This window comes from Xenopus tropicalis, chromosome 4 (genome assembly GCF_000004195.4).
Source record: "Xenopus tropicalis strain Nigerian chromosome 4, UCB_Xtro_10.0, whole genome shotgun sequence".
NCBI classification, from domain to species: domain Eukaryota; kingdom Metazoa; phylum Chordata; class Amphibia; order Anura; family Pipidae; genus Xenopus; species Xenopus tropicalis.
The window spans coordinates 85,768,532-85,784,464 of NC_030680.2; the positions used below are offsets into that span (position 1 = coordinate 85,768,532).

Below are 15,933 nucleotides of genomic sequence, written 5' to 3' on the forward strand. Positions count from 1 at the left end.
TTTTATTTGTAAATGACCAGCAACTTCCCTTATTTCTCAAGCAAATAAAAAGCCTAACGGTTCTGTTCAATTGATTCTAATGGTAAGCAATTATATATTTTTAATGACGCTCCATACATAGCTGCTGCCTTAAAAACAACTAACTCTATACGAAACTGGCTGCTCAAGAACCGCAGATAATTCTTGGTTGATCGAACCGGAAATTCTATATTGCCACTCTCAAGATGGCGTCACGGAAGTGATACTAAAGCGGAACGCAGTCGCATGTTTGGGAAGTGAACTTAGTATAAACCTGCCTCTTGCAAAATGGCGCTCCCCAGGCATTTATGGGCTATTGTAACCGGAGTTTTGTGGTACATTTTTTCTTTTCGCTACGTGACGGGAGATGACGGGATCGTAAAATGCGATGAGCTTCGTTTGGGACAATATCCTTTGCAATACGGGCAGTGTGCTAGTGCTTGTCAAGTCGAAGGAGGTTTATTTGTATGTGTGTATAACAGCATACCCTTCGAACCACTGACAGTTTCGGCACTAGATGACATTTTGATCACAGAAATGCGGTTTACATTGCCTATTATGGTTATACGTTTTGTACAAATATTTATTGTAAAACCTTATTGATAAGCTGTTTTATTAACAGTGGCTACGTATAATCTAAGTCGTTTTATCTGGGAAATCAGTAGGTGTCCCTCAATAGGAGAGATGACAAATGGTAAAGGTATTTGCGTTATGTAGTTTCCCATATTTTCAGTACCTTATAACGCCTTGTAAGAAATCAGTTCAAAAGCATGTTTTATATCTGATTTGTTACTACACGTGTAAAATAATGGGCTATTAAGTGTGCACATTTATTAGATAACCAGCTTTGAATGAATCAACCTGTCTAGCATACACTTGATTAAGGATGGGGGCGGTCCCTGAAAGGTTTCACTTTCTGTAAATAAAATAGACAAGGGCTGCAATTGCCTTGTGTGCCAGTGAATTTCTTGTAACCTAAACTTTGCCAGAAGCTGTTTCTTTTTAGTCAGTGCTAGGTTGCCCTATTTGGAGGAGCTAAAGTTTTTATACTTCATATATGATTGTAAACATGGTAGCTATTAACCTTGTTTTTTTACTGTTCTTTAATTCATTAAACGTTCATATGTGTGGATCCTGAAATAAATCCTGCCACACAGGAGCCCGTAAATTGTTCAAACTACACAGCTGATGGTACGTACACCAAGTAATTTAAATTGAACAATAAATGTTGATTTCTTAACAAAGTACTCTTAAATCAGGTCTGTTAAAAAAAAACAAAAAAAAACGGGTTATACAGGTATGGGATCTGTTATCCACAGTGCCTTCAGATAAGGGATCTCATGCCTGTAACTTGCCAAAATGTTAGGCACCCCCAAGTGACTTAAATCGCCTACCTTTTACCCCAGGCTGGTGCCCCTGTTCGGAGAGAACAGCACCAGCCCGGGGTAGCTGCGAGCGCTTCCTGCTTCCGTGCGCGCGCATGCGCAGTAGAGTGAAAAAGTCGAACTTTAACAGAGAAGTTGGCTTTTCACTCTATTGCGCATGCGCCTATCGTATAGTCGCAGCTAAACGAAGCAGGAAGGAGGAAGCGCATCACTACAGGTACCCCGGGCTGGTGCTGTTTTCTCCTAACAGGGGCACCAGCCCGGGGTACAAAGTAACCGATTAAAGTCACTTGAGAGTGCCTAACATTTTGGCACCCCCAAGTGACTTTTCCTTTCCTTGTCCTTTAAGTATACTACTTATTTTCAAAATTGTTCTTGGCACACAGCTAATATTAGCTGCATCATTTGTGCAGACATATATTTTTATCTCCCTCCACAATCAGTGCTCCTTATTTTTAACAACTTTACTTTATGAACATGTTAGAATTAAATATTAAAATATTATAGTATAAAAGCCTATCTGCATCTTTAACAGAATATTCTTGGGTTTTTGTAGCTCCTTGCTTTCCAGCACCTAATATTACTTGTAAAGTGTATGGTGGAAATGTGACTACATTCACAGGGAAAGAAATAGGATTTTACCGACCATTCCCATGCCGTAATGTGTAAGTACACTTCTTAAATGGGGAAAAATATTTTTACCTTTCATAATCTGTGTATTGTAGAATATTATCTGTTTTAATCTTTTAAAATACAGCAGTGGTACCTTAAAGGAACAGTAACACCAATAAGTGAAAGGGGTTTAAAAATTGAATTAAAATATAATGTATTGTTTCCCTGCACTGGTAAAAGATGTATGTTTGCTTCAGAAAGACTGCTATAGTTAATGTAAATAAGCTTCTATGTATCCAAAGGGGCAGCCATTTAAAGGAACAGTAACACAAAATTTTCACTTTAAAGATATCGATTCTAAATACTTTTATTAAGCTATGTAACATTAAAAAATTGCAATATTGTGAATAGTTTTTTTAATAAATTACATTGCCACTGACTTACTGGGCCAAGCTCAAAAGGCGATACGGCGATGGGTAGACTTCCGGTTTAATCCGGAAGTTGATTTAGTGCATTCTTTGGAGTCCTTTTTAAAGTGATTTTTTTAGGCTTCTGGTGATCAAGCTCAGAGAGGGAAAGGAGAGGGATAGGAGATGGACCTTTTCTGCGTCTGTGTGTCTGTTTCAACGAGCGCTGCCAGAGCCTGCACAGGGAAAGGGAGGGGGTGGAGGGGGAGCAGAACGGAAGCAGGCTGCAAGACTTGGGAGAGATGTGCTGCCTGAGCTCAATAAATCTATGGTAAAGTAATTTTTTTTAAAAAACCACATGTACTATCGCAGTCTTTCTATGCTATATTTGGTAATAAAAGTATGTAGAAAGGATATATTGAATGTAAAAATGTTGTGTTACATTTCCTTTAAGCTGAAGAAGGAAAATGGGCACAGGTTACATAGTAGATAACAGATAAGATCTGTAAAATACAGAGGTGTTTTAAAGACTTATGTTATCTGCTATGTAACCTGTGCCATTTAACCCTATTTCAATTTAAATAGCTACCCCAGTTACCACACAGCAGCTTTGTTTCTATAAACAAAGCTACAGTTTCTATAAACTATAGCTTTGTTTATATAAATTATAGTAGTTTTTCTGAGGCACACAACATTTACCTGTGCAGGGCAACCGTATGTTATATTTTACAGGGGAACTCCAGCCTCCGAACCAAAATTTGTTAAAGAACAACACAAAAACCCCTAATATACCTATCACTGTAATCTGTTGTTTCAAAAAGTATGAATAAATACCATTTTATATGCTCAAATCCAGCTGCAAAACAGTTCTTCTCTTTCTGCATCATTTGAAATCCTGCCAGGGGACGAGGGACTAAAATATTGATGTTACAAATTGAAACCTCTTCTCCACAGCATGCAGGAATTACATAACCCACAGTGCATTGCACTGTGATGTTACTTTCCTTATTGACGTCATGTGAAGGGTATTGTGGGATTTGGAGGATGCAGGCTGACGACAGTTGACTACTGTTGCATTTTATTTGAAAAGTAGTCAGCCAGATCAGCAGGAGAACAGGGGGCCAGGCTTAGATAATTGTTCCAAACCATATTATTACATTAACAATCATGAAAAGAAAGCTTATTTTTTAATAGATGTATATTGCAAAGTTGCTGGAAGTTATGTTTACCTTTGAAAAAGCTTAAGTTGTGTTTGGGTGGAGTTCCCCTTTATTTACTTTCTGGTCCTATAATAGCAAATAATAGAAGAATACATTGCAATTAATACACTTGTCACATAGCTTATTGTTGCTGCTTCTGTTCCTGGCACAGCAGCCCTGTTAAACTGAAGATACTGACCCTGCATAAGGGCTGTGACAGACTGGCAGATTAGTCGCGGGAGACTAATCTCCCTGAAATGTCATTACACCAGCTAGAATGTAAATCGCCGGTGGGATGGCATATGCGGCACAAATCGCCAAAGTTGCCTTAAGAGGAAACTTTGGAGATTTCGGCGCCACACATGCTATCCCACTGGCGATTTACATTTTCTCCAGTGGGATGGCATTTCAGGGAGAATAGTTGCCCGCGACAAGGGAGATTTGTTGCGCGGCGAATAATCTCCCTGTCTGTCACAGCCCTAAAGCCACATATCTTCAGGTGTGGTTAGTCTTATGCCCCATAAGCTGGGCTGTCCAAAAACAGGGAGCCAGAGGCAGCACTCCATAACATATTTATGGATATAGTGTGCCCAAGAGCTCTACAGATTTGAATGTATATTATCATCAGTTGAAAATAATCAGCCTTTGAGCATATGGTACCCGTGCATGAGTTAATTGTTCTTCTTAAAGGACAAATTAGGCAGCAGTGCACAAGAATAGTCATCTGTTTTCAAGCCACATTTTTAAACTATATTATTTTTGTTTGACATCAGCTGACATTAGCAGACAATTCCTCATACCACCTTTTTTTTTGCTTGTCATGTTTAACAGTCCTGCTTTGAAGCTTTTTTGACATTTTTAGCAAAATTTGCTCAAAGGGATTAACAGTCGCATGTCAGCAAGATGCAATTCCATATTGTTAATTATGGATTATATTAGTTTTTAAACAAACAAGTTAAAAGGCCACAATAAAGAAAGTGTTAAGATTTTGGACTGAGTTTAAAACATTTATAGAAATTCACTGTTTACTGTATAGTATTGTGTAAAGTAGTTTAAAGGGGTGGTTCACCTTTAAGTTAAGTTTTAGTATGTTAAAGAATGGTCAGTTCTTTAACAACTGTTCAGTTGGTCTTCAGTTTTTATTTCTTATTGTTTTTGAATTGTCACAATCAAAAACTACTGTGTACCATATACCTTTTGAAAAACTTCAGTATCTTTCTATAATCAGTTTTATTTTGGTTGCAGTAATGGATATTCCTACAAAGTTGCTGTTGCTCTGTCTTTGTTTCTTGGATGGTTGGGAGCAGACAGATTTTATCTAGGGTATCCAGCTCTAGGTAAGTTTCCTCTCATCAACCACAATATATTGCTACATCTTTCCCTCTATCCAGTGCCGGTTTGAGTAGAATTTGCACCCAAGGCAAGCTGACAATCACACTCAGAGACAGAGTAAATAGCACAGGGTGGGGCTGTGCAACTAACAAAGTTGAACTAGGCATAGACAGACAGAAGAGGTACATGCCTGGTGGGCCCCCTCAGCATTGCGCCTTAGGAACATGTGTCTTCTGCCTACCCCTAGTTCCAACTCTGCCTTTTTAGGTTTATAATAGTGGCATCATCTGTTTATATGCACAAATGTAAATAGAGTTGTAATTAGTTAGATAAATATTACATTTGAAGTTGTGTATTTCCTGTCTTTATCAAATTTGTTACACACAAAGCCATTTTTATACCATTTAGTTCATAGCAAAGCACAAAACTTTTATACAGATTTGACATTTTGGGTATGACATTCCCTTTAAGCTAAACTACTATTGAGTAAGTTGCTATGTTTCTGTTGCTTGTTCGATATAGGGCAGGGCTGTCCAACTGGAGGCCCATGGGACAAATATGGCTCTCCAAAGCATTTTTATGGCCTCCAGTCTGCTTGAGGACCCCATATGCTTCACATATGACATTGCTTTATTTCTCATATAGCATGGTTGAGGGCCAAGTATATCGGCGTAAGGTGGACAGCACTGATAGGGGATTGCCCCATTTCTTCCATTGCTTTTGTGACAAATCAGTGCCTGTGTTCTTTAAGCTGTCACAAAGATTAGATCTCTTAGGTTCATTAGTATTAGATAGAAGTTGTGTATTGAGTTTCTTTTAATTAATGTTGTTGAGAACTATGTAGCCTTGCTTGACTTACTTAAAGCCTATTGCCAAGAGCACATGGAGCATTGGCTCTGCTGCTCTTAGCCGGTGTTTTTTCTGCAGGCTGAAAGAAGCGGATCCACTCCCTTCTACCTCTATGTATAGCTGTATTATTATATCAGAGCTTCCACCTGCATGAAGCTACACGGAGCAAAGGGGGATCTGAGATCAGCATGAAAATGACTGCTTTCGCCTTTTGGGACGATCTCCACTTCTGTTCTGCTTTTCATAACTACAGACAAATGGAAGCTGTAATTGTGAATACAGCTATACAGAGAGACAGATGAAGATAATCTATGTATGATGGTGTTCACAATGTGTGGGGTTTGGTTAATCTGTTCAGTCTATTTTGGACCAACAAACAGATCTTTTCATATCTGCCCATTTTCATACAAGCACATGTATGGGATCTGTTATCCTAGCGCCACCCAAATAAGGGTATTTCCTGTAATTTGAGTATCAATGCTTTAAGGCTATTAACATTCATTTAAATGTTACAAAAGAATTGATTTGCCATCAATATTGATTTATTCTACTTTAAATCACACAGAATGCTCTCTTTTAGCACAGAAAAAAAGCAAATGTCATAAGTGAAGAATTATTTGTTTACTTATGCAGGGAGTAGGAGAGATCTTAGTCTGATTTAATTTACAAAGGGGCACAGTTCTGTCTCCAAGTGGTAAACAGCTAAACTGGAGTAGTTTTTCCATACTTCTGCAGCTTCCATACACTTTCCACAATTATTGAAAAATTCTTCCCATGTGTGCCCATTATACTCTTGCCTCTATATTAGTTAAATCCTGCTTTTGTGCAAGTTCAATTATTCCTTTTTATTGTCTCCCTTTTCTAATGCCTTTAATTTTTTGATATAGAGGTGAAGTATTATAGTCTACTGGCATTAAAAGAAGGGATGAGTAGTTTCCACTGGGATGCACCTCAAAAGAAAAGTCACACAAGACTGATTACCTTTAACTAAATTAATTGAAAGCAATTGTCCTTACTTAACTGGAGAGCACCTTTCAGAAATACTGCACATTAGACAGTTCCAAGTTTTACCTTAATTCATGTTGCATCTAAAATTGAATATGCTGATAATGTCTGAAATAACCTTTCCTCAGGAATGCTGAAATTTTGCACAGTGGGTTTCTGTGGAATCGGCAGCTTACTTGACTTTATCCTCATTTCCATGCAGGTGGGTTGCAAGTGTAAGTATTGTAAAGAATTGTGTATTTTGAATTCTCAAAACAACTGCATTATAACTGTCAAGTAGCAGCTAATCAGCAATTTTCTTTGATCAGTCAACTGCATTAAGACTAAGGAAGGCAACATTTTAATTGGTCATTTAGTTACTACTCTAGTTTAAATATCATTTAATATCACTTTTGCTTATCTGTAAATGAAAACACTCATAATAAAGAGGTAAATAAAGGGAGTTTTAAAAATGCTCATAATTACAGGGGAGGTAGTTAGCATGAAGGTAAATGATTGATCCATTACTGGTTTATAAATAAAAAAAGAAAGATAATAAAAATAATTTAGAAAAAAAATGAAGTTCCATTTATTTAGCTCATGGTGTAAAATTTATGTAGGTATCTAATGCTCCTTTATCAGTAGCTAGCATTACAAAATACAGATCAGGGTAAAGTACATCTTGAGTTTTCAAGATGGGCCAAAGTGGATGATATGGACTGAACTTAAATGCCACTAACGGTATGATACATGCTTATTTGCTGTAATAAATGTATTGGAAGCACAGTAAGAAGGCAAATAAGGAGAAAGTTTGTAAAATAGTGATAATTTGATAAATAGTCATAAGACATAAATAGATGTTCTGGTTTTTGAAAGGTAAGTAGTAGGCAGTCACAGAATGAAATAGTTATTCAACAGATGGTCCCCAAAAAGTTTTAAAATCTAGGTAAATTACTTATTCCCAAAACTACACTATTTTATATTCTGTCACAAATACATGTTTTTTATTTTAATGATTGAGAACCTTACATGTAATTTCAAAACCAGAACATTTTTAACTTACCAGTTGTTTGTTTTTTACATGTAAAAATATTTTATTTAATTGCAGTCTGTTTTCAAATGTGTTAATGCAACATTTCCTCAGCAAAGTCTCGGTTGATCAGTTTTATTCGGTGGAACTTTAAATAATACATAGACGTTTTGCGTTTTTTGATCCACATTGTGTTTAACTAAAGGTATTTTTAAATATATATGTAATGCTGGAAATGTGTATGCATTATAGATAAGATTAGACTGTATGAAGATTATGGGATCAATAAGGTGAAGGGTCATGTGACAGAAATTACGTCGCTAAGCACCATTTATAAGAATATAATTTACAGAATATTCATGCCTCTTGTGTGTGTTAGTATCATAGCCTTTGGAATCCGACTGTAATCTGTAGGCTTGTAACAGCTAGTTGTCAACTCAAGAGGTTGTTGAAACATTTCCTAAATATTTCCTTTTGCCGGTTTTAGCATAATGCTTACAATGTAGCATTTTAGGATCAGAAAGTGAATCACATTTGTAGAGGCAGATGTATCAATCTTTGTCTTGAAAGGAAAAAACCACCATCACAGGAAAGTAATTTTTTTTATTTTTGACCGCTAGCATATTTATTAAGTGTTCAGTGAGGCCAAAAATCTTGACCTCTTAACATACCAGGAAAACAATAAATAAAAGTTTCTAAGGAATCTTCAGAGTATTGCCATTGACTTCATTTTTATTTTTTATCGTAACTATCCAATTTAAAAAAAAATATTATCAAATGGTACAAAAAGTGCAATTTTAAATGGTGTTAAATAAATCTCCCCTATAGTGTCAGTCAAAAGATAAAACATCAGGGTACTAACCTCTATAATAGAAAGCACTAAGGTGCAGTAGTCTGTAAGAGATTTGCTTTTAAACAGGACATTGGTAAATGCTGCCTGCTAATTGGTTGCTAATGCACATGCACAAACAGTGCATTTTATACATAATATTAGTATTTGCACAGAGCAGGCCTAATGATAATGGTGCCTCACACCTGATAGATCTCAGACTCTTACAATCACAGACCAAATGCTAATATAACATTTTATTTCAGTTACAATTTGCACTATAGGATATTTTCAAATAACTACTTTGTGTTAATATAATGAGTAATTGCCTGCTGAATTTTGGAAAGAGGTTTTTGTTTAGAAGATACTTCCCTATCTTGTCTTTACACTCAAACTATTTTAGGATTTCATAATAAGGAAGAATTTTTGGTGTGAAAATCAGTCTAACTCTGGCACCAAATACAGTTCATTGACAGAAAAAAAGAAAATGTCTAGACTGTGTCAGGTTGAGTTTACAGTAACATACTCAAGCCGCACACTTCTTTCTGTGTTTTGTTATTTCACTGGTATCTGTAATATTTTAAGGTCACCTTTATCCAATTAATATTTTAACATTCCAAATATGATATTTAGAGATGTCTGGAATTCAGTGACCGATCAAGTGCATTTAGAGCTTATGTTAACAGCAGACTGACAAGCAGACTTTTTTAAGTATGGCAATTATTGATACTTAAAATTATTTTTGTTTATATTATGATCCCTTATGTGTGATAGTTTGAAGGAATTTTATCATTTGAAGAGATTTTTTGAGAAAATATTTTTAAAAGCTTTCCCAGCTGATATAACTCATTTTGAGATACTCTAAGATAATACTGCAAGTGACAATGCATGTTTACAGTATTCTACCCACGCTTCACCTACAAGTCACTCTGCTACATATTCACACACCACTGAATATAATAACGCTTGAAAAGATGGCTACAACAATGAGTGAGAAACCAGTTTCTTTTTAATTATTTTTTTGTTCCATTTTTTGTCATTCTGAATTTTCTTGATCAAGTGATAGCACACCAACACACAAGGTTATGTTATAAACGTTGTTATAAGGAAGCTGAACATTTTTCCATAACCGTAAATTGTTTGCTTTCATTATTATCAAGGACATGTAAGGTCTTTCACTGTGGGGTGCCAAGTTTTTTCCCTAGGTCGGTGGCCCTGTAGGAGAAAACGGTACTGGCCTGTGGGAAAAAAACTGTATCAGTGCTGCGCTGGCATTTTACTTAACTCCCTTGCGACAATCCCCGTTTGCACATGTGCTGTAGAGTAAACTCTCGCAGTCTACTCTACTGCACATGCGCAGAATAACACCATAGAGATGAAAATATGCCAGTGCAGACTAACAGAAGCTTCTGGCTCAGTGATCTATGTGCTTAGTGATCTATTTGACTGGGGGGTTCCTAACATTTTGGCACCTCCAGCTAAATAGACTTTACATGTCCTTTAACTGCACTGTTTTCTACACTTTTAAGACCAGCAATTAAAAAGAACAGGTAAAACCTAATCAAGCCATAGGCCCTCTGCACAGACTACTGACCCCAGCCACTCCACCAAGCTCCCAAAAGGGCCCTATGCTGCCCTTTACCTGTTCCAGAAAGGCAGAGTTACACAGTGGTGTTGGCGACTGCAGTGTTTGCCCACATTGTACCCTGTCAGAGATACTACTGCTCTTATCAACAACCAGTGGCAGGTGTACTGAAAGCCAGGACCAGTATATAGTCTGCAGCTTGTTAAATGTAGCCTTCGCTTATTAAAATTTAAAAAATATTCCTATTGTAAAACAGTTTTGCACCAGATCATATACTGTATGCTAATGCCATTTCATTTCTAAACAATAGAGTGCAGTATCATTTCCATTGCCATAAAGGTTTATTGCAGCATGATAAACAGTTATGTGATGTAGTTTTATGGAACTTGTGCAATGCTAACATAGTTAGTTTTCTCTGCACGCTATTTATTATTTAAAGCTAAACAATAAAGTTCTGAAGTTTTGTTTTACGAATTGTCTCTTGTACCTTTTTTCTTCCCTTCAGATTGTTGGACCTTCTGACGGATCAAGTTATATTATAGATTACTACGGTGCTAGGCTTGTCCATCTGAGCATTAACAATGAGACCTACAGAAAGATACCATCAAACCCATAATTATTAGTAAGTTTTCATACATTCATTACTTTAATTATGTGTTTAATTGTGTGTGTAGATACTGATCGGAAATACACAGATAGGATCTGTCATCCAGAAACCTGTTATCCAGAAAGCTCCAAGTTAAAGGAATGCCATCTGCCATAAATTCCATTAGAATCAATTCAATTTTTTTTAAAATTACTTCTCTGTAGTAATAAAACAGAACTTTTGTGGATAACCGGTCACATACCTGTACTTTCATTGTAGACTTTCATTGAGCTCACTTGCACTACCAACTTATTCCTTTTATCCTGTCAGTATCCCTTCCAAGGAACCTCCTGTAAATGGGCCCTCATTTTTGAGCAAAGTGAATATTTGTTTGCTATAGGCAAATACAAATGTTCTTCAAACTAGTCCAGTGTATTTTCTGTCAGCAATTTTACAAGCTAGAATATCAATAGTCACTCTGCTGCTCAAAGTTTTTCATGAATATGGAAACTGAATATGTTAAGTTGAATAAGTAGTTTAGCTCTTGCAGCTAAAGCTATGTATGGTATGAGATCCGTTATCCAGAAAGCTCAGAATTATGGAAAGCCTGTCTCCCATAGACTCCATTTTAATCAAATAATTCAGATTTTTAAAATGGATCACCTTTTTCTCTGTAAAAATAAAACTGTACCTTGTACTTGATCCCAACTTAAACATAGTTAATCCTTATTGGATGCAAAACAATCCTATTGGGTTTAATTACTTTTTTATTGATTTTTAGTAGACTAAAGGTATGAAGGTGCAAATTATGGAAAGATCCCTTATCCGGAATACCCTTGGTCCCAAGCATTCTGGATAAAGGGTCCTATACCTGTAGTAATATTTTGGGAGAGTATATGAACGCACTGTGTAAATTCATAAGACACTAGAACTGAAGTGAATAAAATTACCCTTTAAAACCACTTCTTGCTGAAAGACTTGATTTATATATGGTCTTTTCCTGATGTTGGCGATTTTGATCTATATAGATCAAACGGTGAGTTGGAGTCTACTTTAAGTTGGTGTTACTTCCTTTATTGATAGTCTGAGGTCAGTACCCACTTTAAGAATGGCCTCTATGTCTTTCCACTGCCAAATAACCTTGCTTGTGCCAAATAAATAGAGCTGTGTTTTTAAAAAGTAAATATAGTTTCTTTTGCTTACTAGGCTTAGAACAGTACATTGCTTTTAATCTATCATAGTGTTATCAGTATATGCCAAGGCCAGCAAGACTGAAACATAAGAATTAGGTTGAGAACTTTTTGTATTGCAGCAGCTAAATTATTTTCCACCATTAGATTTCAAGAGAACATTGTATTGATCTGGAATGTGCAAGCAGTGTTTTTGCAGCTTTGAAATATATATATACCGATAGTTACCTGCGCCTTTGTTTTTGTTGGTCCTGGATTTTTTTTTATTAGTCTTGTTTAACCTTTTATGTACAAGAAAGATTAGCTTAGTATTATTCGAACACTTTCTTTTAGAATTATTTTATTAATTCTTTTAAAATTCATATGAAAAATAAATGAAATGCACCCATTGGAATAAATCTTCTTTGTGAATATAGTCATCCTCTGTCACCTCTCCTCAGCTGTCTTTTATAATTGTCCTTTCTGTTTTGTCTAAGCAATAGGATTCATTGTGTTGTCTATTAAAAACTATTTTACATTAAAAAAAATCTAGAGGCAAGAGATGAATGAAAAATGATATTTGTTAATCGCTGATTAGACCCCATATTGAATATGGAATTCTCTGGACAGTGTATACAAAAATGACATCATTTATTATTAAGGGATTAGAAGTTAACTTAATTTACACTTAAGGAATTATTAATAATCCTTTTAACCATTTTTATTACAGGAATCTCTCATGGTACCTATTAGAACAACCTATTAGAACAATGCAAGTGGATGGGCCATCCCTTGCAAATGATACGGAGACTCAAACATCTGTAAAGAAGGGGGACACAACTGATTAATTTATGCTCACTTTAAAAAAGGGCCAAGTTAAACTATGCAACAATTATGTCATATCACGTAACACTGTAAATTCCAAGTCTGGTTTTGAATGCACAAAAACCTGAAAATATGTAAAACTAAGGATTTGGTCTGATACATAAACAAATGTTTTTGTAAATAAATGTACACATTTATAATGCTTGTAAAAGGCACTGAAGTGGATGCAGATAGTTTAATATTTGTCATAATCAACAGGTCTTCTGTAAAGTATTTCTTGTTTCACTCAGATTTTACACTTCTTATTTTATATTGCCTCCCCTTCCTAGGGGCTGACATGTTGCACTTTGGGCAATTTTCCTCTCTTTCTTCAGTTTCTCGGCACGGCTACTGTTTAAATGAAATTCATACTGCACAAGTCTGTGCACTGGATAGGTTTGCTGGAAGAGACCTCTGAGCATTATCCAGTATCCAAGTATTAGTATGAAGGATTAGTAACACCAAAAAATTTAAAGTGTTTTTAAGTGATTAAAATACAGGTGTATATTGCTGTGCACTAGTACAAAATGTATGCTTGCTTCAGAAAGGCTGTACTTTATATAATTAGGTTAAGTTGACCGTGCTAAATGGCACAGGTTACATAGTAGATAACATAAGCTCTGTAGGATCTGTAGGATCTCATTGTATTCTACAGAGCTTATTTTTTGTATGCTATGTAACATTGCCGTTTCTGCTTTGAATGGCTGCCGCCATGACTACACAGCAGTGTATTGATGGAAACTATAGTATTATGCACTTTCACCAGTTAAGGGCAACAGTATTCTCGAAGGGGTGGGTTGGGACCTCAACTAACAAGGTATATTTGCCCTAAACCCCTTGTGAGTTCCTTAACTTAGCCGAAGGGTTCAAGCCCTTATGTATTTACAAAAGGTTGTGCTGTTGCAGTCTATGTTGAACACCTCCACCTGAGGCAAGAAAATGTCCTGCTTAATCACATATAGGCAATGCAGTCTTTTGTCTGATTTCACACAGCACATTTTCTCCTCCATTGTAAATAAAAGCTCCAGTCCCACCTGCTGCTGCCCCATGTGTTTAATAACAGTAATGAATGTGATCAGCCTGTCACTGTGCAAGCAGAGGACATTTCAGTCAGAAAATAGGCCATCCCTCTTCTGCCTCTTGCCCCACACGTTTTTTTGGCAATCTCAGTCCTTTTGGGATCTGCAAATCGGTTTCAGTCTTATTTGTAAATAATATATGTTAAATATACTAAGAAGAAATGTTCTAATACACCAGTAAACCATGTCATTTTACTTTACAATTTATGAAAAGAAATTAAATGAAACCCTTACTACAGTAAATAAAGGTAGGTTTTTTTCCTGTAAGCAATGACAAAGCTAGTAAATTATTCTGTGATCTTAAATGTAGTCATGCATTATTCCAACAACTATATTGCTTTGTAATCTTGTAAATAGAACCACTCTTACATAACGTTTTACTTTATACTATATAGTAATGGTCCAGAAAATATAATTTATCTGTCTTTTGTTTTCAATACATGTAAATTGAATAGTTTTCAGAAAGATGAACAATGTGGTTTAGTACTCAAGCTGCTTTTCAGACTTCATAAAATTCACAAATCCAGGCAAGCATATAGGACACGCAGATGTCTGAGGTATTTTGTCGTAATTCTTTAGATGATTCATCCATTCAGTATTGATCATATTTAAACTATCCTTAGAAAGAAAACATCTTCCAATAGTTTTGTTTTTTTTTCTTTAGAATTCAGATTTTTTTTACTTCATACAAATTTTTTTTTTACCAAAATCTGATTTATTCTCCAGTGAGTATATAGTCATTACTTAAAGGAGATGGAAAGGCAATTAGTTAGTTGTTTTCTTTTTCCTGAGACCACAGACTCCACTGGCCCAGAGTACTACTGTAGGCGAGGGCACGTCTGCTTTTCACATCGTACAGTGCACTTTAGAAACAAGGGATCTCTAGGACATAGAAGTTAATGGGGAAGTGACGTTCCTACAGTAGTACCTCAGGCCAGTGCCATTTTTAACAGGAGCCCAAGGTCTCAGGTTAGTTATAATCAATGGGGATGTCTACAGTCTCTGTTATGCCTTTTCTTCTCCTTTAACACTGGTGTATAAGAAAGGTACAAATTGTGCTAAACATAATACCCACTAGTAGTACCAAATAATACCCACCAGAAGTTCCAAATTATCAGATTGCAAAAAAAAAAATACAAAATAAAATGGGCAGCTACAAATTGTTACATTGTTGTACTAATCATATTTAAAGTTAATTCAAACATGAACTATGGCTGCAAGTTACTTGTCAATGGCTTTTAAATTTCAGTACCATGTCTGTAGTTATTGGGCCCTAAAACAAGATCCTTCCCAGGTACCTTTGGAAAGATTTCCCTGAGTTATTAACATTTTACTGTTAAATAATGATGTTATTATGCCCAAACGGACATGGCCTGGACATCCCTACTGTAAAGGCAATTAACCTCACAGCCAAGATAGTGTTTAATGGATTGACACATTTATTTGAAGTAACATTTCTTTGTTAACATTAATTCCAGTGTATATACTTGTTAGCTTTAATGGGATGTAATTTGTAGATATAAACTTGCATTGTATATTTGTATTTATTTCATAAAGTAATTTACTTCTGTAAAAGTTGAGAAATGTTTTTGGAAGAAAATTGTCATTAAATTATTCAACAATTTATTTTCAGACAATGGTGAATATTTTTTTTCCTGTTTTGTACAGATACATCTTAATTTAATGATGCTTTAATGTTCCATAGAGATCTACATTGATATATACCTAGTTTTCATTCAGTGGACCTCTAAATATTGACTTGTTGTGCTCAATTGTTAGGGGGAATCATATACTTTACCTAGTACATGTATAGAATCCCTTATAATTGTTATTCAAAAAGTTCTCTGTTGCAGAAAATCCATTTCCTATGGAATCCATTTTAAGAAAATAATTCTAATTTTCTTTTACTCTGTAAAAATAAAAGTAAAAAAATGTTTTTCCCCTTATGCCTACTGGGTTTTCTGGGTCATTGCTTGCAGATTTTGGCTTGTACTATACCTGCTGT

At 35.6% G+C, this 15,933-nt stretch overlaps 1 protein-coding gene across 2 annotated transcripts; it reads left to right on the top strand.

The window, feature by feature from the left end:
- The first annotated feature begins 203 nt into the window (after positions 1 to 203).
- On the top strand, positions 204 to 15,558 carry tm2d1 (TM2 domain containing 1). Of its 2 annotated transcripts, none has more exons than XR_097087.5 (7): positions 204 to 425; positions 1,136 to 1,209; positions 1,960 to 2,068; positions 4,867 to 4,958; positions 6,936 to 7,022; positions 10,736 to 10,852; positions 12,716 to 15,558. XR_097087.5 is itself a non-coding variant. In XM_004913943.4 (7 exons), the coding sequence occupies exons 1-6, from the start codon at positions 307 to 309 to the stop codon at positions 10,844 to 10,846; spliced, it is 579 nt and encodes a 192-aa protein (XP_004914000.1). In that variant the 5' UTR covers positions 209 to 306; the 3' UTR covers positions 10,847 to 10,852; positions 12,716 to 15,558. The 2 variants fall into 2 exon arrangements, 1 of the variants encoding a protein (XP_004914000.1); XM_004913943.4 differs by having other exon boundaries at positions 209 to 425; positions 6,936 to 7,009.
- The last annotated feature ends 375 nt before the right edge of the window (positions 15,559 to 15,933 follow it).

What these genes read in the sequence shown, in the direction of transcription:
- tm2d1 (XM_004913943.4), top strand. Translation starts at nt 307, where the DNA reads ATGGCGCTCCCCAGGCATTTATGGGCTATTGTAACCGGAGTTTTGTGG. An exon ending in TTCAAACTACACAGCTGATG is followed by an intron (nt 1,210 to 1,959) that starts GTACGTACACCA and finishes GGGTTTTTGTAG; the next exon opens with CTCCTTGCTTTCCAGCACCT. An exon ending in TCTAGGGTATCCAGCTCTAG is followed by an intron (nt 4,959 to 6,935) that starts GTAAGTTTCCTC and finishes ACCTTTCCTCAG; the next exon opens with GAATGCTGAAATTTTGCACA.